This window comes from Giraffa tippelskirchi, chromosome 8, assembly GCF_054371585.1.
Source record: "Giraffa tippelskirchi isolate mGirTip1 chromosome 8, T2T-mGirTip1v1.2.pri, whole genome shotgun sequence".
NCBI lineage: Eukaryota > Metazoa > Chordata > Mammalia > Artiodactyla > Giraffidae > Giraffa > Giraffa tippelskirchi.
The window spans coordinates 142,334,592-142,356,021 of NC_137282.1; the positions used below are offsets into that span (position 1 = coordinate 142,334,592).

At 47.6% G+C, this 21,430-nt stretch overlaps 2 protein-coding genes and 2 long non-coding RNA genes across 10 annotated transcripts; 2 read left to right on the forward strand and 2 right to left on the reverse strand.

Moving 5' to 3' along the window:
• Window positions 1-5,782: 5,782 nt before the first annotated feature.
• NFKBIL1 (NFKB inhibitor like 1) lies at window positions 5,783-17,249 on the reverse strand. Of its 5 annotated transcripts, none has more exons than XM_081522696.1 (5): window positions 17,111-17,249; window positions 16,585-16,655; window positions 15,677-15,953; window positions 6,690-6,911; window positions 5,783-6,562 (listed from the first exon to the last, which is right to left on the reverse strand). In XM_081522696.1, the coding sequence occupies exons 3-5, from the start codon at window positions 15,939-15,941 to the stop codon at window positions 5,973-5,975; spliced, it is 1,077 nt and encodes a 358-aa protein (XP_081378822.1). In that variant the 5' UTR covers window positions 15,942-15,953; window positions 16,585-16,655; window positions 17,111-17,249; the 3' UTR covers window positions 5,783-5,972. The 5 variants fall into 5 exon arrangements, with proteins under 5 accessions (XP_081378822.1, XP_081378821.1, XP_081378820.1 ...); XM_081522695.1 differs by having other exon boundaries at window positions 16,585-16,688; XM_081522694.1 differs by lacking the exon at window positions 16,585-16,655.
• On the forward strand, window positions 6,870-12,911 carry LOC145518390 (uncharacterized). The gene is made up of 3 exons (XR_014062852.1): window positions 6,870-7,085; window positions 8,211-8,287; window positions 9,903-12,911. It is a non-coding gene; the product is annotated as an uncharacterized LOC145518390 (long non-coding RNA).
• Window positions 16,691-19,619, forward strand: ATP6V1G2 (ATPase H+ transporting V1 subunit G2). 3 transcript variants are annotated; one of them, XM_081522792.1, is made up of 3 exons: window positions 16,691-17,591; window positions 17,895-17,995; window positions 18,521-19,619. In XM_081522792.1, the coding sequence occupies exons 1-3, from the start codon at window positions 17,510-17,512 to the stop codon at window positions 18,692-18,694; spliced, it is 357 nt and encodes a 118-aa protein (XP_081378918.1). In that variant the 5' UTR covers window positions 16,691-17,509; the 3' UTR covers window positions 18,695-19,619. The 3 variants fall into 3 exon arrangements, with proteins under 3 accessions (XP_081378918.1, XP_081378920.1, XP_081378919.1); XM_081522794.1 differs by having other exon boundaries at window positions 17,895-17,917; window positions 18,563-19,619; XM_081522793.1 differs by having other exon boundaries at window positions 16,691-17,345.
• LOC145518387 (uncharacterized) lies at window positions 17,410-21,253 on the reverse strand. The gene is made up of 3 exons (XR_014062848.1): window positions 21,214-21,253; window positions 18,454-19,988; window positions 17,410-17,620 (listed from the first exon to the last, which is right to left on the reverse strand). It is a non-coding gene; the product is annotated as an uncharacterized LOC145518387 (long non-coding RNA).
• Between the last annotated feature and the right edge of the window lie 177 nt (window positions 21,254-21,430).

Below are 21,430 nucleotides of genomic sequence, written 5' to 3' on the forward strand. Positions count from 1 at the left end.
GGAAGGAAAGTTATGACCAACCTAGACAGCATATTAAAAAGCAGACATTACTTTGCCAACAAAGGTCCGTCTAGTCAAGGCTATGGTTTTTCCAGTGGTCATGTATGGATGTGAGAGTTGGACTATAAAGAAAGCTGAGTGCAGAAGAATTGATGCTTTTGAACTGTGGTGTTGGAGAAGACTCTTGAGAGTCCCTTGGACTGCAAGGAGACCCAACCAGTCCATCCTAAAGATCAGTCCTGGGTGTTCATCGGAAGGACTGATGTTGAAGCTGAAACTCCAATACTTTGGCTACCTGATGTGAAGAGTTGACTCATTGGAAAAGACCCTGATGCTGGGAAAGATTGAGGGCAGGAGGAGAAGGGGACGACAGAGGATGAGATGGCTGGATGGCATCACCGACTTGATGGACATGGGTTTGGGAGGACTTTGGGAGTTGGCAACGGACAGGGAGGCCTGGCGTGCTGTGGTTCATGGGGTTGCAAAGAGTTGGACACGACTGAGCAACTGAACTGAATTGAACTGAAGAAATGTCACTTGGCAATTCTATCAATATATGTGAGTCTAGATTTCAGAGGCAATGTCAGAACTAGATTGTCAATGGTGGGAACTGTCAGCACAAAGAAAGCCATGGAGATGGAAGAAATACCTTACACCGCTAAGATCCCTTCGAGGTATTTATGTTTTCCTTCATGATAAATGCGAAGTATCTCCTATTCTAAATGTCAGAAGCAGCAACCTCTTTCTTCCAGAAGCAAAACCCTCGAGACTTAGTTTTCTCTAGAACTCTCACTGGGATTTAACCTCCCTGGATTCGATCCCCTATCCAACACAGGATGCTTGTAACAACCCATTCCATAATATTTTATGGAACTCCTCATATATTTAAATCCTCTATTTCACTTTTGAAAGCATCTTCCTCTGGGACATTTAAACCTGGCTTTTCCCTAGTAACGTTCATTCTGTCTATGGTGAAGGCTGCTCTTTCTTCCACACCCATCACTAGGAGCAGGGGGCAGAGAGGTATCTCCTCTCTCCCCTCAGCACCACTGATAACCTCCTCCTCTCTTGAAATCCACGCCTTTGCATCTTCCATGTTCTTCTGGTCTTCATTGCACAATCTCCTCCGCCACCATCTCTACCACACATCTTACAATTTGTGTATCTAGATCAGTGTTTCTCCCCCTTTCCTTCCCTACCTGATATTCTACCAATAAGATCTTGAAAAACTTGATTTGGGTAAACTCGGTGGTCTCATTCTTGGGTCCTTCTCCTGGATGGCCAAACGTTGCAGGAGAGTCATATCCTCAGAAAAGGCCTATTACTAATCCTGGTCATCTAACCTCAGGAAGACCTTAGGGTCCCCTAATCTTTGTTTGTTGGCTTCCTTGTTCTACTCCTGCAGGAGTACTAAATCTACTCCTCCATGTTCTAAATCTCCATACCTCCCTAGCTCTTTACTCTCAGAGATGCTATTATCTTTTTATTGACTTTAAGGTCACCTAAGGAGTACCTCTTTATCACCTTATTTTCCCTTCATGTTTCCTTTTTCTTCTCGATTCAGAGGAGGACTCTTCTCCTGTCCAAGGTAGACTCTTTGTACTCTGTATTTCACTTCCCCATGTTTACCATACCCTGTCCCCTCTTCCTTGTTTTCAGTATCTCTTTCCATGCGCCTTCGTTTTATATCTCAACTTTACTTCTCAAAAATAAAAAGCCTTTCCTGGACTCTCTCTCTCCCTTAAATGTCCATTCCATCTCTCACCTTCCTTTTCTGTTTGATGTCTCAAGAAACTAGCCCTCTAACTAACCACTTTTTCGGGAACTGGTAAAATTTTCCTCACTGTAAATTTGTGGGTTGAGAGATGATTCTCGGTTACCTTCAGTATTCACCGGTGATTCTATGACTTTGTACTCAGCTCCTCCTTTTCCTCACCTCCCACTCATTCCTTAACCCATGTAAAGTGATTTCTGCCCCTCCGATAAGTGGAAACTGTTTTCTCAAAATTTGTAATCGTCTAGTCCTGAACCCAAAGGATCTTTTGAACTCTCACCTACTAGACTTCTTTGAAGTATCAGATGTGGCTGCCCGGTCTCTGCTTGGCACACCTCTCTTGCCCTACTTTTCTGTCCCTTTGACCTCTCTCCTTCATTGGGTTCCCTCCCTTTGATCATCCTCAAGGTTCTTCTGATCACCCTCTCTTGGAGGGATCCTGTCCACTCCGAAAAGGATGCCCAAATCTGTGTCTCCAGCAGCTCCAACCTTTGAGCTCCAGACCCGCCTGCTGGAAACCTGCTTCTGAGTGTCATGTTGTTACCTCCAACCCTGCAGAACATTCTGGAGCACTGTATTACTCTAAGCAGGGGCATCTCCCATCATCACATGTGGCTGGTACTTGTTTGTTCATGGGAGCACCCTGGAGAAATCCCTAGGATTTCTGTTAGCTTGTTCCACCCCTATTAGATCATTTGGTTCATTGCAGCCTAAATGTGAAACGTGTGCTCAGCCATGTCTGACTCTACCACCCCATGGACTGTTAACTTGCCAGGATCATCTTCCATGGAATTTTCTCCACAAGAATCTTGAAGCAGGTTACCATCTCCTGCTCAAGGGGATCTTCTCGACCCAGGGATCAAACCTGTGTCTCTTGCTCTCCTGCAGTGGCAGGTGGATTCTTTACCACTGAGCACACCTGGGAAGCCCACTTGTTTGTATATCATTTCATTAGACTGCAAGCCCTTTGAGGGCAGTGACTTTATTTCATTTATATTCATTGTCTAGCAGAGCACTCTGCTCCTATCTGGTACTTAATACAAATTTTGATTGTCTGAAATCAACTCATTTCCCCCTCGGCCACACACCTCCTTGGTTTAGGGTATTCTGGTCTTTCTTATGCCTTTGGCTCAAAACTTGGAGCCATCTAGGACTCCTCTTCTCTCACTCCCACCATCCAATCAGCTGGCACATCCTAATGACTTATCCCTATCAAAGTTATAAAATTTGTTCCTTCCTTTAATGCCACTTGGAGTTATTGGGACCTAAGTAGAGAGTGCACAGGCTTTGGGGTAAAATGAGTTTAATGCTAATTCCACTACTTTGTAGCTGTGTGACTGTAAGTTACAGTACATTTATGAGCCTCAGTCTCATCTGTATGACAGAGATCCTTCTGGACAGTTGCCGGCAGGATTCTGATGTTGGGAAAAGGGTGTGACATGGTTAACACATAGTATGTGTCCCCCCACTGTCCAAGGCACCTGTTTTCTTTACTCCTTGTCTGTACACCTGAAGCAGTCCCTGTACCCCCTCTTCTCTACAGCTGTCACAGTGGCACTGCCTGCCAAGCCCACACCTCTTACCTTGACATTCTTTGTCCTTTCCTTAACACATGCTCCCTCACACCTGCACTCCACCTTCCTCAGGATGCTTGCCTTTCCTGAACATACACTGTTTTCTGACTCTCAGCCTCTGCGCAAGCTGTTTCACTCCTCTCCAGGGCCCTTCCACTCACCCCCACCCCAGAAATCCCACCTGTTCATCAAATGCCCTCTCCTCCCTCAGAGCCTGCTGGGTGCTTGCAGATGGAAACCGCACCCCCCACCCCCCTTTCTACATCCACTGTACATTACTCTTATCTAGTTCACTCAGCATGCCTTGAATCAGTTGATTAGGTCTGCCTCCCCTACTGGACGGCAAATTTGAAGCAGAGTTTGCATTTATCTTTAGGCTACTTGATGCTCAGCTGAACTGCACTGAAGAGAGTCCCTCCCACACCCTTTTCCTGACTTAACCAGACCTGCCCCAACCCCAATCTCCCAAGGGACTCTCTTCATCAGTTTCATTCCCAACCCCGTGTCTCTAACTGCACCCCAATGCATCCTCCACTGAGAAGCAATTCCTCGTTCCAGCTCTAGAGCAAGGCTGCACATGTCCATGGCCCCAGGGTTGCATGGAAGGCACTGAGTCACCCTTGGGGATCCCTGCTTCCCCTCCCCACCCCAACTGTGGAAGACAGGATGCCTGCTGCCTGGCCCCAAGGGGTCAGAGGAAGCCAGGGCCTCTAGGGCTCAGTATTTTTATCAGCTTAGGAAATAAGAGACACAGAAGCGGAAACCGTGTGGTCAGAGAAAGTGAACAGCCCTCATCTCAGGGGAACCCCCAACCGGGCTGGGGGCCAGACACAAGGGAGAGACGTTGAAAAGAGGGAGGCTGAGGGGCCAGAGAGTGGGACTTATTTTGCTTTGGTTTTATGTGACTCTCACAGAGGGGCCAATGATGTGCTTAAAAACCAGACTAAATCTCCCAGGTGAAGGAACAAATTTGGACACCAGAGTTTTCTGTTGCTCACTTCTCAAGCCCCAGCTTAAAGATCCTAACCCCAACTCCACCCCCGACACTTCAAACTTGAGCTCTTTGCATGCTACTTCCGAAATCTCCAGCCTGTGAGAGGAACCGGACGCTTGGGTTGCTCACAGCTCAGTCTTTTCTCTGAATCACGGCAGCTTCCTCTCACAGGATCTTTCTCATCAGCCCTCCCTCCTCCTGCCCCCTGAACATCTGTCGGGTCCTGGGAGACCTGGGGCCTGTTGGCTCTCTGTCTTCTCTGAGGGTCTCACACCCACCTCGTGTGCCCATGCTTCCAGAGACTACCCCCTCCCCGTCCCCCATCACCCTCTGCTTCCACACCTGGAGTTCTCCTGTGTAGACCGGCATCCCATTACAAACCTGAAAAATAAGTTCTGATTCACAACATTCTCTGATGCAGACATGTGTGGACTGCGCATGTGCTGGCGCACGCCCATATTCTCCTGAGTCCTGCCCCTGAGTTCCTGCTGTGTCCTGCCAGTACTGTGGGATCCCGCCGGTGGCGTAGGGTCCGGAGCAGCCTGCAACTTCCTACCCTAGTTCAAGGGAGCTGAAGGGGGGACTGAGTTCGAAGAGTGGAAGAGATGGTGCTCCCCCCACCCTCCCGCCTTAGAAACCCTAGACCCTTTCCCACCACCCGCCAGGACCTTTTCCTCAACCTCACGAAAAAGGGATGTTTATCTGGAAGGCCAAGACTGGGCTGCCCAGAGATGGAGCCCAAGTTTGGGATGGGAGCAGAAGCTGTCTGGAGGAGTTGAGAACTGGAGCCCTAGAGGAGGAGAGTCAGGACTCAGAAGCCCGAGGGGACTGATGGCCTCGGGTGTGGATCTCTGGTTGCCCAAGAACAGACAACCCAGGTTACATAATTTGGCTCTTTCCGCCTCCTTCCCCTGCTCCTAATTTTAGTAACTGAAATTCCACTCCCCCACAAGGGCTCTTCCCCTCTCCTCTCTGCTTCTATCCCCCATCCTCCCACCACGTTCTCATGGTCCCCCAGCTCCAGCTGCCCCCAATTCAGATCATTCAGTGACTCAGCAGAGGGAAAGCCCTGTGTTGGGGGAAGAGGGTGTTAAGTGGGGAGGAGGATGTGGTTCCGGCTGGGGAGGGGAGGGAAACTAGCTTTGTTCCCCTTTTTGCCTCTGTTCACATCTATTTCTCCAACCGCTGACTGAAGAGTGGAGAGGAGCCCAGCATAGGAAGTGGAGAGACTGGAGGGCAGGCAAGCTGGGTCCTCTTAGCGCCGCCCTTCTGGGCGGCTGGGCAGGGGGCTTCTAGTCTGCAGCAGAGGGCACCAGTCAGTGTGCGTCTGCACGGTGCAGGTGTACAAGAGCTGTGGGTTTTGGCATGTGGAGTAGGAAATGAGAAGTCATGGGTGATGAAAACCACAGTGATGGAAAAAGGCAGAGGAGACACCGGGTGTGCAATGTGGAACCAGGTCTTATTAGGAAATGGCAGAGTCAAGGAGCAGGGTGGTGGCCCGCATCCCCCCACCCCTACTCATTACAAGTTTTGCTCCCACCCTATAACCTCTGCCCTTCAGTACTGGCCTCCTGACTTTAACCCTTCTACTGTCCTGCCCTTCCTGCAGTTTCTCGCTCTTCCCTCAGGGTCACTTGAGGGCCTCCGCGTGGCGATTCAGGGCCTGAGAAAGGGCTGTCACGGCTCCCATCACTCGGCCCAGCTCCCAGGTCTCAATCTGGCTTCGGAATCGCTGCAGGAAGCGGTCAGGGTGCCAGCGGACCTGCTGGACCCTCAAGTACCTCCTCAGAGCCCCCTGTTCCTCCAAGGGGGGACCCCTGGCCACCAGTGCTGCAGCCATGGCTTCTGGGTCCCCTCCCCCAGGGCAGGGCCAAGGCACATCACCGAAGCGCCAGAGTCTGCCCCGCCCTGCGCCTCTGGGGTGCTCTGCCCGGGGCCCAGCTCTGGCTGGCTCCGGAGCTCGATCCCCAAGCGCCTCCTGCGCCCTCCTGGCTTGGCTCTCACGCAGTTCTTCCTCCTTGGCCTGGGCTCGCTCTCGGAAGAGCCGCTGCTCCTCCTCCTGCTGCCGCCAGCCATGCCCGGAGCCCTCAGCCCGTGGGGGTCGGCAGGCTCCCTCTGCTTCACGCTGCTGCTGCTGGCGCTTCTGGGCATGTTCCCGGGCCATGCGATCTGACCAGGCTGAGAAGGACTCGGGTTCCTGGGTCTCATGGGAAGCATCATCTGTTTGGGAGGGCAGGTGGGGGTGGTCTCGGAGAGGCCGTGGGGAGGTGATGGGCAGCGCGGGAGAAGGGAGCACAGGAAGCCAGTGGGGAAGAAGGGCGGCTGTGGATGGAAATGGTATCCTTACCTTCAAATCTCCCAATGACCTCCTGCCACTCGTCCTCCAGCTCTCCCTGCAGCTTCTGTCTCCATTCCCGTTCCTTAGAGGCCTCATCTTCCTCCTCCTCCTCAGCAGAATCCCAGGGGGGTCCCCAGCCCAGAATCTGCCCTGGGGTCTCCCCATCCTTATTCTTTATTCCCATGGCAGAGGGACAGCGACTCAGCAGCGGCAGGAAGAAATCCGTGTAGGCTGTTGACGGGAAAGCAGTGAGCACAAATTAGCTGGGAGGGCCGCCATCTTGAATCCTGCAGGTCACTCACCCCCTTGGTCTTAGAGCAATGGAAGGGTTGCCCACACGGATGCCTCCTGGGTACTAGGCAATCACCGTCACTGACAAATACTTATTGACACTTCACCACATGAGTAAGTGCAGTGGTTTAAAATATTCTGTCTTTGCAGACCAATTTGATGTCTTGGGAGCTCCACTATGTCAAATGGTCTTTTCTAGCTTGCCTCCCTTTGACTGTCTATTCCATTTTTTGGCTTGAAAAATACTGTTACTTTATACTTTTTATTGTGTTTCTCATCCAAAACTGCTGCTGCTGCTAAGTCGCTTCAGTCGTGTCCGACTCTGTGCGACCCCATAGACGGCAGCCCACCAGGCTCCGCCGTCTCTGGGATTCTCCAGGCAAGAATACTGGAGTGGGTTGCCATTTCCTTCTCCAGTGCATGAAACAGAAAAGTGAAAGTGAAGTTGCTCAGTCGTGTCCGACTCCCAGCGACCCCATGGACTGCAGCACACCAGGCTCCTCCGTCCATGGGATCCTCCAGGCAAGAGTACTAGAGTGGGGTGCCATTGCCTTCTCCATCCAAAACTAGAAGAAGGCAATGGCACCCCACTCCAGTACTCTTGCCTGGAAAATCCCACTGACAGAGGAGCCTGGTAGGCTGCAGACCATGGGGTCGCTAAGAGTTGGAAACGACTGAGCGACTTCACTTTCCCTTTTCACTTTCATATATTGGAGAAGGAAATGGCAACCCACTCCAGTGTTCTTGCCAGGAGAATCCCAGGGCCGGGGGAGCCTGGTGGGCTTCCGTCTATGGGGTCGCACAGAGTTGGACACGACTGAAGCGATTTAGCAGCAGCAGCAGCAGCATCCAAAACTATATCCTATATAGAATACCTGAACACCCTGATCTGTACCATTATAAATATACAAATACATAATATTTTTCTTTTTGTATCACTTTTCAATAAACTGAGGAAAATAAATATTCTCAGGGAAATTTCTTTCAGCCAGCCTTAGCCAGGGGATGCTGGGAGGGTAATGGAGAGGTAGTCCAGCAATGAATTCAAACCACTGAAATGTTCCCAGCAGCAGGGCAAACTCTTTCCAAATGACTGCTGACCTAAGGCAAGGGAAAGGGGTTGAGACAGAGGGTCCCAACCTGGCTGACAGGAGGCTGGGGGAAACCAGGAAAGGGACTGACATGCCTGAGCTCCCCTCTTCCTGAGTCCTGACCTCAATGCACCTGCTCCATTGTCAGCTGAGTGCCAACACTGCACCTAACAGTGCCCCCTGCCACAGCCACCAACCCCCTCTGCACTCCCAGGACAGAGGAAGGTGAGTGAGGCACCCTCCCTTCCTGTAGACCTACTTTTTCTCCCTAGGGCAGGAGGAAGTGGGGCGGCAGTCTTTAAATCTTTATTCACTGATGCTAGAACATACTGGCTGCCTATCAAAATGATGGGACAGAGGAAGGGCTGTCCAGTTAGTACCAGGAAGGCACAAGATAGAATGGGTCCAGTCTTGGCTGGCCAAGGCCCACTGCCCCCCACCCATCTCCTGGCACACTTGAGTGTCACTCAACGCAAACCATATCAGGATGAGGGGTGGGGGAACTTCTCTTTAGTACTGATGTGACCTGTCACAAGCCCTCCCAACTTGTCCCACCCAGCAACTGGCCTTGTCTTTCAACAGCTTATTTCCCACCAGGGCTCACAGCAGGTGTGACAGTGGGTGGGTGCTCAGGTTTGCATGGGAGGTTTTTAAATTCATAGGTTTGAAGGGGTAAGGCCTCCAACCATAAAACACTATGAGTAAAATCTGGTACAGAATATTTAATAGCCACTAAAGATTATGTTGGTGTGGGGAAAAAGCAGGCTGCAAAACTGTACATAGGATCCAATCACAATTGTGTGAAAAAAGAGACCAAATCAGTGGTTGAAAAAAAGATTCAAAAGAAATATGTAAAAATTCTAGTTTCAGGGGGGTAGACTAGGAGTAGCTTTTCCCCCAAGTCTTACCTGATATTTTAATGTGAAAGGGATATAATTAATATGAAATTTTCTTTTTAAAGATTGAAGAATAAATTTAATCACTGTTAACAGCTATGTATGGTCCCTTTTCAGTCCGGTCTTGGTGTATATAAACACATATGCACGACAATTTCAAGAGTGACATGCTGTTTGGTAACTTGCTTTTTTCACTTAGCAGTTCATTTATAATTTCCACAGGAGTATGCACAGCCCACCTCGTTCTTTTTTGTGACTGTGTAGTGTTCCGTTGTGCGTATGAAACAAATCTTCCCACCCCCAATAGAACGACTTTGCTTTCAAAAATGATCAGTCTTATACATATGTGTTTGTGGACTCCTTACAGTACTTCTGTGGGGTAGCTTCTCAGAAGGGGAATTTCTGAGTCAAACAAAATGTGCAATTTTGCCAAATTGCTTTCAAAAAGTTTGTGCCAAGCTACACTCCATCAAGAAAATAGGAGTGCCTAATGAAATTATAGTTTTATCACTTTCAGGAACCTTTTTATATGTGATAAGGAATATTATTCAATTATTCTTAAATAAACTAGGTAATTATCAAAGTATTTTAAAAAAGAATATATGAGTGCCTGTGAAGTCCTTTACCAAATCTGAATATCACAAACCCTTTAAATTTTGCCCATCTGATAGATTAAAAAAATGAATTTATTAATGAAAGTTTTTCTTTTTTTTCTTTAGTCAAAGCAGCTTCCATTTATTTACAGTTTTGAAACACATTTTTCATGACTTAGCTTCCTAATACATAGAGCAAAATAGCAATGAAAGATAAACTTCATCAGATACTAAAATTATATAATTTGATCAGGAGAAAAATTAGATACTGGTTAAGTGAATTGACATATGTTTTCCTTTTCGCCTTTGAAAGATTTTATTCAAAACCTGAAATAAAGTGGTTTGTTTCAGATCACACAATCACGTTTCTTCTCATCCATGGATCTCAGAACTTTTTCATCCTGGTTTTGAGGAGGAGCAACCAGTCAGTCTTGAGTTGATGGGACCAGCATGATCCAGAAGGACCTCATGACAGCACAGCCACACTTTTAGGACCAAATTCCCACAGCAGAGAAGCAGGGAGTACCTAGAGGGTACCTCTGCTGCTGCTGTAAGTCGCTTCAGTTGTGTCTGACTTATTTCACATATATTGTAAATATTTTCCTCTATCTTTTCAAAATTTTTGTCATTAAATCTGTGTCTATTTTCAACTTACAGCTTCTGACTTTATATCGTTCTTAGGAGGGTTTTTTTCCACTCCAAGATTATGCCCTTGTGTTTTTTCCTACTATATTTATTCCTAGAAAATTTTTTTTTCCAACAAAGGAAAACAGTACAAAGTATAGTATGATAGGCAACCTATTTCTACCACAAGGTATGTTAATATATTTTCATTTTTGCAACATAATTTTATTAAAAGAAAACCATCAGAGATAAAACTAAAGTTTTCTTTGATACTGTCTTCCAAGTTTTATCCCCCTAGAGAAAACCCTCCCATGAATTTGAGCCCTTCCTGTCGCATTTAGATGTTTTACCTGCTGTAATTTACTTTTGAGTCGGGTGTCAGGTAAAACTGTTTTTCTCCAGAGAAGACAAATGGCCTGGCATCATTTATTAAACAGTTCATCACCACCCTCTCCAGTTATTTGAAACACCAAATTTACTGACAATTTAACAGTACAGATCAACTTTTCCCAATGTTCTTTAATTCATATGTTGTACTTTTATACTGGGAAAAATAAATGTGAAAAAAAGTTTTGTGGCGTAAACACGTACTTCATCTTAGTGATAGAAGCATTGTTCTTCTCCCCAAAATGAGACACGATTTCTGTCTTAATGAAATGTTGATACTAACCGGTACAGAACACTTTTAAAAAATGCCAGATCAGAAGTTTACATTCAGTGACGACTGAGATGCAGAGGAAGAAAAGGTAACAGTGGGCGGGCTGGTTGGAGAGGGCTTCTAGCAGGAGGTGGGGGCCTACACTGGGTTGTGAAGGGAGAATAACTTAGCAAGGTGGAAAACTTACTAGGGCGGGCAGGAAGGCAACAGGCAGGAGGCAGATAAAAGACAGGCATGCTTGTTGAAAACAGGCTTGGGGTCACTGAAGACAGAGTCATGGAGCAGGAGTCTCAGGTTTGTGGGTGTGCCGTGGGAGGTTAACTTGGAAAGGCAAAGGGAACGAAAACCGGATGGCTCAGTCATCTGTAAAGCAGGGCCACAGCCTACTTCTACTGAGCAGATCAAAGTGGGTAATGGATGGGAAATGTCTCATACTGTGCTGGCACAGGGCAGAGGTGCAGTGAATGCTACACTAAGGAGATAAAAACAAAAAATCAAGCTGGCTTCAGATTTATTCTTTTTGCAAAGATGGTGACAAAACGACCCTGTTTGTCAGTGTTCACTCATTCTTGCTGAAGGCAGAGAATGGCTATTGTTGGATTAAGGTGTGTTTATACAGAGGTCTCTGACAGCTAAGACCACCTCCCTAGGGGTGTTACCAAAAGCCTCAAAGGTAGTGGCCGTTCACAGGCATCTCACTGGGTGTGACAACCCAGCCCAGCCAATTCAGAATGAAGTGACACATCCCTTGGACCCACCATGGGAACTGAAGGGAAATCTACCCTCCCCCAGAAGATTCTGGGTCATTTCATCTGTTCAAAGAAAATACCTGGATTTTAAGGCAGAATGGTCTCCGGAGATGGGCCTTCCTACCAAGGAGTTAGAAGGCCACCTGGTGGTAAGGAGGGCAGGGGACCAGGGGGAAGGAAAGCCTGAGAGGGCCTGGGAGTGATCTGAGTGTAGGTAAAATTTCAGCAAGGTCCTGAAGTTTCTGGGCCCTGTTTTCCTCATCCTTAAATGGAACCATATCAATCTCATATGCTTCTTACAATTTAATATAGTGAAGGAAGCACCTACCATAAGAGATATCTCTGTCACTAACGAAGCCTTAACTGAGTAATAAAAGAATAAAAATAAAAAAATAACAGTACTTCTCATCTTTTGTTGTTGTTTAGTCACTAAGTCATATCTGACTTTTTGTGACCCCATGGACTCTAACCCACCAGGCTCCTGTGTCTGTGGGATTTTCTGGAGAATACTGGAGTGGGTTGCCATTTCCTCCTCCAGGGAATCTTCCCGACCCACGGATGGAACCCACATCTCCTGCATTGCAGGTGGATTCTTTACTGCTGACCACTAGGGAAGCCCTACTTATCATCTAGTGAATACCAAAACTGTACCAAGTGCTTGCCTTACTCGCCACAACCTCCATTCTAGAGAAGCAAATTAGGTTCACACAGGCTAAATTGGAGAGGGCTTGTCACATAGCCCATTAAGTGGCAGGGCTGGAACTTGATGGGGTCTGAGGTCTGCCTCAGGGCATTCTGCTCCGCTGTCATAAACAGTGTCAACTGTCAAGTTAGGTGCCTGCACTTTGTAAACCTCCTCTCTTTGTTCTAAGTTAAAAAAGTATCTGAATAGGTCAGCTTATCTCGCTGTGTTAGGGAAACTAAACAATAGGGGATTTTTGACTATATGAGGGAGGTTTCGGGGTGTGGGTGAGGTTCCTGTACATTCTTGGGGAGCTGGGGGGATGACAATAGCAATCAAACTGAGTTCAGATTGTTCATCCACCAAGAGATTTTCATCTTACTCTAGAAGGAAAGTTCTTACTCTAGAAGGAAAGTCTCTAAAAGGGGAAATGGTGTTTCACCTGTTATTTTCTTAGGGAGAGCTGTACCTCTTCTGAGCTGCCTCCACTGCCACTACAGTATCAACAAACCCCCATCAATATCAAAGGTTTTCCAGAATGCAGATATTTGGGGGATTTGATAAGAGCTGATGTGAAAGTACATATAGTTGACCCTCCATATCCTCAGGTTCCACATGTGGAGAGTCAACCAACCATAGACCTAAAATATTCGGGGGAAAAAAAAAATTCCATAAAGTTCCAAAAGCCAAAACTTGAATTTGCAGTTTGCCTGCAACTATCTACATAACATTTCCATTGGATTAAGTATTTTAAGTAATCTACAGGAAGATAGTGCATGGGTTATATGCAAACATCACACCATTTCACAAAAGGGACTTGAGCACCTGCGGATTTGGGTATCCTGGGGATGGGGGGTTGTAGAACAAATCCCTCTCAGATACCAAGGGACAATGGTACATTGTATACCAGGTAGTCTGGGAGAGCATGGCTAGCCCTGGTAACCAAACTTGTGAATGTTTCTGCAGTGAAATGTATGAATATTGACATCAGTAGGATAACAGCATATCATAAATAGCTTAGGTTCAGTTTAGGTCAGGTTGTTATCACCAAATGAGTTTAGTGACAGCCTGATGAAAAAATATGGTTCTCAGAGTGTTTCTGAGTTTCAGAACTGTGGGTAAAGGAGTATGGATCTATTAATACCCACAGGAACAATGGCCAGTATCTAGAGTGCTTATCATGTGCTAATCACAACAAACTGTGGAAAATTCTGAAAGAGATGGGAATACCAGACCACTTGACCTGCCTCTTGAGAAATCTGTATGCAGGTCAGGAAGCAACAGTTAGAAATGGACATGGAACAACAGACTGGTTCCAAATAGGAAAAGGAGTACGTCAAGGCTGTAGATTGTCACCCTGCTTATTTAACTTACATGTAGAGTACATCATGAGAAAGGCTAGGCGGGGCAAAGCACAAGCTGGAATCAAGACTGCCGGGAGAAATAGCAATAACCTCAGACATGCAGATGACACCACCCTTATGGCAGAAAGTGAAGAAGAAAGAGCCTCTTGATGAAAGTGAAAGAGGAGAGTGAAAAAGTTGGCTTCAAGCTCAGCATTCAGAAAACTAAGATCATGGCATCCAGTCCCATCACTTCATGGCAAATAGATGGGGAAACAGTGGAAAGTGACAGACTTTATTTTTGGGGGCTCCAAAATCACTGCAGATGGTGACTGCAGCCATGAAATTAAAAGACACTTGCTCCTTGGAAGGAAAGTTATGATCAACCTAGACAGCATATTAAAAAGCAGAGACATTACTTTGCCAACAAAGGTCCGTCTAGTCAAAGCTTTGGTTTTTCCAGTAGTCATGCATGGATGTGAGAATTGGACTATAAAGAAAGCTGAGCACCGAAGAATTGATGCTTTTGAATGATGGTGCTGGAGAAGACTCTTTAGATTCCCTTGGACTGCAAGGAGATCCAACCAGTCCATCTTAAAGGAGATCAGTCCTGAGTGTTCATTGGAAGGACTGATGTTGCAGCTGAAACTCCAATACTTTGGCCACCTAATTCGAACAGCTGACTCATTTGAAAAGACCCTGATGCTGGGAAGGATTGAAAGCGGAAGGAGAAGGGGATGACAGAGGACTGAGATGGTTGGATGGCATCACCGACTCCATGGACATGAGTCTGGGTAAACTCCAGGAGTTGGTAATGGACAGGGAGGCCTGGCATGCTGCAGTCCATGGGGTCGCAAAATGTCAGACACGACTGAGCGACTGAACCAAACTATCATGTGCTGGGTGCTTCATTATGTACTGTGTCAACTGATGCTAAAAACATGTCACAGCATGGGTGCTTTGAACACAGGTGTTATCACTGTGTAATTCTATAAAGTACCACAGAGCAGAGACTATCTAGTTAGGCTGCTGGGATACAATCCTTGCTCTACCACTTAATAGTTGTTCGACTTTGACAAATTACTTCTCTGTGCTGTTCCCTTATCTGAGAAATGAAGGGTGATGTTACTGCTTGTATGCTCACAGGGTAGTTGTGAGGATTAAATGAGCTGCTTTGTGAGAAGTGCCTGGTGCTTTAGTCCCCCAGTTGTGTTTGACTCTTTGCAACCCCATGCACTGTAGCCCACCAGGCTCTTCTGTCCATGGGGATTCTCCAGGTAAGAATACTGGAGTGGGTTGCCATACCCTCCTCCAGGGGATGTTCCCAACTCAGGGATTGAAACCAGGTCTCCCTCACTGCAAGCAGATTTTTTACCGTCTGAGCCACCAGGGCAGCCCTAAATGAGTTGCTTTGTGAGAAGTGCCTGGCACACAGCAAAGGTTGCTACTAATTAATTTTGCACAGGGACAAATTAAGCATCAAGAAAGTTTAGTTACTTGCCCAAGAACACACAACTGTTAATGGTGGAGCTGGGATTTGAATCCATGCATTGTAACTGCAGAGAGTACCCTCTATCTTACTTTTCATACTACAGGCAAACAACCAGTTAAGAGAAAAAAGTAGCTACTAATCTAGATATTGTGGCCCAGACCGTATAGAATCTGCTTGCAATGCAGGAGACCCAGGTTCGAACCCTGGGCCAGGAAAATCCCCTGGAGAAGGGAATGGTAACCCACTCCAGTATTCTTGCCCAGAGAATCCCATGGACAGAGAAGCCAGGTGGACTACAGTCTATGGGGTTGCAAAGAGTTGGACCGACTGAGCAATTAACACACAATAATCTAGAGAGATGTGAAGTTTGAGTACTAGTTGCTGTTTGGGTAATGTTGGGCTCCTCAGACAGTGGTAGCTCAGTAATGTGAAGGCATAAATGATAGCCATAAGCCTACTTGGTCAACTACTTCCCTGAGTCCCAGGACCAAATAACTAGCCTATTTTTTCAACCACTGGCCTTCATCTCAGACCCCACCAGTTGCTCATGACCTTGTTCCCCACCAGGCAGACTCACCATCAGGGCCCTGGCGGGCAGCGGCATGCAGCGCCGTGTCCCCGTGGCGGTCCTGGTGGGCAGGGTCAGCCCCAAGCCGAAGCAGCAGGCACAGGGCAGGGGCATCGTGGCGGGCGCAGGCCCGGTGCAGAGGTGGGGGCTGCCCAGCATCTACATCAAGGCCTGGGTGTCGCTGGAGGAGGGCTTGGGCCCGGACCAGCCGTCCTGCAGACAAATAGCGACGAAAGCGACGCTCTCGGCGTTGGCGACGGGAAGTGGAGGCCATGGAACTCTTGGGCTGAGGAAGAAGGATAAGAAGGCAGCAGTCAGGACCCCAGCCTTGGATGGTCCCTCCCCTTCCATCTCTGGCATTCTCTCTGTTTCTCCCTTCGGTTCCCCATTTCTTCTGACATTTTCAACAAGAAATGAGGCCAATCCTAATCCTCAACCTTTTACCAGATGAGAAGTTTGAAAAAAATTTTGAGGGGCGCTGGGGTCACATTTTTTTTTTTTAATGTAAAATTTGAGAAAAGAATAAATGATTATTTAAAGGCTTGTTAGCCCAGGTAAATTTCCGTAAAGGATTTTGTTATATAACACAAAACAGAGAATGATGGGGGAAATTTTTATCAAGAGATACCTGAATTTTAACAAGTCACAGACAATTTCAAATAATGATCTAGAAATTGAATATAATGTACCCGGCAGACAGATGTAGAGGCTTCTCCCTCTGGGACTTGGGGGGAGGGGTTACTCATCAGACCTGCCCCCCCCCGCCCCCAAAGTACCCCCGGAGCAGTAGGCCCGAAGCCTGTGTTTAAGACGCTCCGAGGAAGGGAGGCGGGCAGGGCGGAGACATTCTAGACTGACGGAAGTGGCGCAAACCGAGAAGCAGGTGAAGGGCGGAAATGAACTGTGAGGCGTGTTACCGGATGTCGTTCCTCCCCGAGGGGGGCAGGAGGTGTTTCCTTGGCCCAGTCTCCGGGGGGAAACTAGAGAACTTAAGATAAAGGGTCCGCCTGAAACCGGAAGTCTGGAAGACAGGGGAGGAAAAGGAACAGAGAGAGGCAAAGGCTCTTGGGGAGTTTAACCCGGACTTCCTCAACTGGGAGGAGAGAGGAGATGGTTCAGTGATAGACGAAAAGATGAGACGAGAGAGAAAACAGAGGAGATAAAGACAAGAAAAAAACCGCAGTGAAAATGCAAAACTAAACCCCAAACCACAATGAGGCCAAGGAAGGGAGAGATCATAAAAGAAGAAAAATACAGTAAAATACAAGGAAAACAACTGTAGGACAAAGCACGTGAGATGAATGGAGAAATTTGGAATTGGAAAGATGTAGCAAAAAAAAGATGGAAATGGGAGGGAGAAAAAAGAGGGGAAGAGAAGTTGGAAGAATTCGGAGAAGCCCAGATATTCTATTCCCAGCACACCACGCATGATAATTTCCTTACCTCCTCACCCCATTCTCAATCTCTCTCTGCCGCCTTCTCTCTTAAAACTCCTCTCCTCTCGGCCGCCGCCCCCCATTCCTTCCAACTGGGAAAGCTCTGCACCTGCTGTAGTTAGCGGGCAACTGTGGACCTGGTCTCTGCTGCCACCAGGTGGTAATTCTGAGTACTGCCAGCGTGAGAGGTGGGAAAGGAGGACCAGCCATCAATGGGAGGATCAGTTTGGGGGAGACACCAGGTACAGGAGGCTGAGCGAAAAGGGGAGCACTAAGACCCAGAGGGAGTGAAAGGCTGCAGCAAACAGCTGGAGGAGGATTAGGCGTTGTGGGGGGAGGGAAGAGGGGGAGCCATCTGGTACCTTGGTGGCTTCCGAAACAAACAACATCGGTCATAAGGACAGAAATGGCCAGTCAATCCCAGGGTATCCAGCAGCTCCTGCAAGCCGAGAAGCGGGCGGCTGAGAAAGTGGCAGATGCCAGAAAGAGTGAGTCTCCTCATTTCTTCCTTAGGAATCTGGAAAGAAAATTGGGAGTAGAGAGACAGCAAACATTTGAGTCCTTGGGATAACCCAAGACTGGTGGAGAGAGAGCTGGGGGCTGCGGTTGCTTTTAGGAGGGAAGAAATGAGTGGGTGGTGAGAATCCAGTTCTTGGCTGACAGAGAGAAGGCAGTAACTTTGGGGGAGGGACTGACCCCCTACTCTCACTGTGTGTGTGTGTGTGCGTGCATGTGTGTGTGTGTGTGGCGGGGGTCCTACCCCCACTTTCAGTCCTTTCTTCTGCTTCCAGGGAAGGCTCGGCGTCTGAAGCAGGCAAAGGAGGAGGCACAAATGGAAGTGGACCAGTACCGCAGAGAGAGAGAGCAAGAATTCCAGAGCAAGCAGCAGGCAGTGAGTCGTGGGGGAGTTGAGATAGGACCCCCAGTGTGCCTGTTGGTGGGTATATCTGGTGGGATGTGTACAGGGTGATTCCATAAGATAAAAGGTGGTCAAGGGTCGAAGGGGACCCTGGTGAGGTCAAGCTTAGTTGTGTGTAAGAGAGTCTGGGAGTTTTGAAGGACTTGTGTAGCTGGTGGAGGTGGGAGGATGGCTGATGTCTGTGCAGGGTATGATGACATTTGGGGTGGAGGGCAGAGTTTTATGGGCACGGGTGGTGAGGATCCTACAGTCTGTTGTAGGACGATGCTGCATGTCAGATCTTAGAGGAGAGGGCATTATGTTGGTCTCTTTGGTGTCCAGATATTTCCGTGGATGCGAGTGGTGTCTATCTAGATATTTCCATGGGTGGGCATGACTCTGGAGAGGGCCTTGCTTCCTGGCCTTGCTCCAGGACCTTTCCTTCCACGTGCCTGGATGCTTCTTTCTCTGTTTTCTGCTTTTTCTTTTCTCTCTTCCACCCTTTCTCCCACTCCCCAGGCCATGGGCTCCCAAGGGAACTTGTCGGCTGAGGTGGAGCAGGCTACAAGGCGCCAGGTGCAGGGCATGCAGAGCTCCCAGCAGAGAAACCGCGAACGTGTCCTGGCCCAGCTTCTCGGCATGGTCTGCGACGTCAGGCCCCAGGTCCACCCCAACTACCGGATTGCTGCCTAGGACCTAACCTAGGGCCTGACTCCTCCTCCCAGTTCCCTCCTGCCAAGAAATCCCCAAGTCAAAATCAACTTCCGCCATAATCCTTCTCTCCCTTGCATTCCTTAGAAATTCTAGGAAGCAGGATCCAATAATTCTCCTGTGAAACTTAGACATACCCTGCTTAGACCTGAATCTCCTTATTGCTCCTTCACTGGGACTGTGTAAACTGCCAAGTCACCTTCACTCAGATCCTTTGTGAAATTTGCAGCTTGGAGAAGTAGGGATGTGGAAAACACTGACCTGACCCAGGCAGGCTTGGGTCCCTCTCCTGACTTTGCCATTTGCTGGCTGGGCAACCATGACAAGCTACTTAAACTGTAACCCCTGTGTCCTTTGTAAGGCTGGAATAATGCTACCTTGTTGTTGCATTAACTAGAAATCATTCTGTAAAGAGCCTAGCATGGTTTCTAGCATATAGTAGCTGGATTCAATAAGTGACAAATCTGTGATATTATAATGACCCCCTGCCCATCTACCAAAACCTAAACACAGCTGTTTTCTCACTTGTCTGTGGCTTTCTAATTCTACTCATTCATCTTGTGACCCTCCTCATTCTCTAGAGAATTGGTTCTTCCCATCTTTCTTTTCCCACAGAACTTATGATCCCTGGAAAGATGAAATGATGGCTTTATTTAGCCTCTAAATTGTGGTTCCAGGAAGATGTTTGCATTTTTTAGCCTTTCTGTCTCTCTTAAGTTGATCTTTCTCTTTATTGGCTTTCCCCCTTTCCCTATTTCCCCAAAGAACCATCCAATGCTTACTGCTTCCTGAGATCTAAAGTGATGTTGTGTCCCCTTGTGTGCATGACCTTCCTTTTACATCCTCAACACCATACTTTCCCTTTGTAACAATAAAAGTGTCAATAAAATAATTATGGGCAAATCAACTGGTGGGTCTAATCAGCTTCCTTTTGCTTCTCATTTCTCATTTTCAGTCACTTTTGTTCCTTGCTTATGTATTCCCCACTCAAAAGGGCTGTTCTTTGAAGCTTGTTGGAGAAACAAAAGCAAATGGCACATAAGTTTTTTTCCTAAGTGAGAAACACGTGGCTCCTCCTTTGCAAACCTGAGTACTATAGATGGTAACTAGAGAGAAAATCTGAGGGGTAGTAACATTGCTTTGTTTTTCTCCATAGCATTTATCCGAACTTGACATGTCTCCCGTGTTAAATGAACTCTGTGATGATAGGGCTGTTCATTGCTATGTACCCAGATCTTAAGATAGCACTTGACGCAGGACTGGCAGTTGATAAATGCTGTTGAAAAAAAAAGATATTGTGTGTTGGAAAAACTGCCCTTCTGTTACACCATCCTTGAATCACTGTTATTTCTTTTGGCCACAGAAAACAAGCCTTGGACCAATGAGGTTATCTGTAGTGCTATTGCTGCTGCTGCTGCTGCTAAGTCGCTTCAGTTGTGTCCGACTCTGTGCGACCCCATAGACGGCCCCATAGAGCCCACGAGGCTCTGCTGTCCCTGGGATTCTCCAGGCAAGAACACTGGAGTGGGTTGCCATTTCCTTCTCCAATGCATGAAAGTGAAAAGTGAAAGGGAAGTCGCTCAGTCATGTCTGACTCTTCGCGACCCCATGGACTGCAGCCTACCAGGCTCCTCCGTCCATGGGATTTTCCAGGCAAGAGTACTGGAGTGGGTTGCCATTGCCTTCTCCGGTAGTGCTATTAAGCACTCTTTAATCAGGGAGACGGGATACAGTAGAGAATAAAGAGGTGTCTACGTTCTGGCTCTGTCACCTTGCTAGCTGTATTACTTTGGACATGTCGATTTCTTTGAATCTGCTTGCTTGATATAGAATGGGAATAATGGTACACCTTGGTGTTAAATGGTTAAGTGATAATAGGTAAAGGGTCAAACGTTTGTTATCAGTTTTAAGTTTTAAGTCACATCTGACTTCTGTAGCATATAAAAGCGAGGCGGGAGATATCAAATGTTTCATTCAGGAAAAATATCCAGGATGAATCAAGGGAGGGGTTATTGGGTAAAGGGTTAAGCACATTCTCGTTGAAATAACAACATTTATAAAATGTTATGTAACACTCAGGTTTCCCTGGTGGCTCAGTAGGTAAAGAATCAGCCTGCAATGCAGGAGACCTGAGTTCAACCCCAGGGTGGAGATCCCCTGGAAGAGGGTATGGCAACCCACTCCAGTAGTCTTGCCTGGAGAATCCCATTGACAGAGGAGCCTGGTGGGCTACAGTCCATGGGGTCGCAAGAGTCTGACACGACTTAGCACCACCATGTAACCATCATGCCCTAGTATTTATCTTTAACACTTGGGGCAGAATCTAGACCCCCTGCACTCAGTGGCTTCAGAACACCTTCCTGACTTACAGCCGAAGCTCACGGCCCTTAGGACATCAGATACATCAGCCAACCATTAATTTGGGTAAATCCCCCCCACCGGCTCCAAGGCTGGGGAAAAGGTAGGGGGCAGGATACGTGAGAACTACTCACTACCCACACCTGGGGCTGGTCGTCCCCTAACTCCAGCGCCAGCGCCCCCAGGTCACCTTGACTACCGAGCCAAGGACCCCGTGGGAACTCGAAGTCCCGCCACCTTGGGGCCTCCTGCGCCCATGGAGGGGTGCCCAGAGAGAAGACCTGAGTGGCAAGAATCTAAATGAAGAGAGAGGCGCGGAAAAGAACTGGACAAGCGGGAAAAAGATAACAATGGGAAAGA

Bases quoted from the DNA above. Each gene is read 5' to 3' on its own strand.
- ATP6V1G2 (XM_081522792.1), top strand. From the start codon at position 17,510: ATGGCCAGTCAATCCCAGGGTATCCAGCAGCTCCTGCAAGCCGAGAAG. The intron at 17,592-17,894 runs GTGAGTCTCCTC...TTCTGCTTCCAG, and splicing joins AGTGGCAGATGCCAGAAAGA to GGAAGGCTCGGCGTCTGAAG. The intron at 17,996-18,520 runs GTGAGTCGTGGG...CCCACTCCCCAG, and splicing joins TCCAGAGCAAGCAGCAGGCA to GCCATGGGCTCCCAAGGGAA.
- NFKBIL1 (XM_081522691.1), bottom strand. From the start codon at position 16,413: ATGAGTAACCCCTCCCCCCAAGTCCCAGAGGGAGAAGCCTCTACATCT. The intron at 15,954-16,356 runs GTACATTATATT...CTTCTTCCTCAG, and splicing joins CCTCTACATCTGTCTGCCGG to CCCAAGAGTTCCATGGCCTC. The intron at 6,912-15,676 runs GTGAGTCTGCCT...TCCCGTCAACAG, and splicing joins TGCCCGCCAGGGCCCTGATG to CCTACACGGATTTCTTCCTG.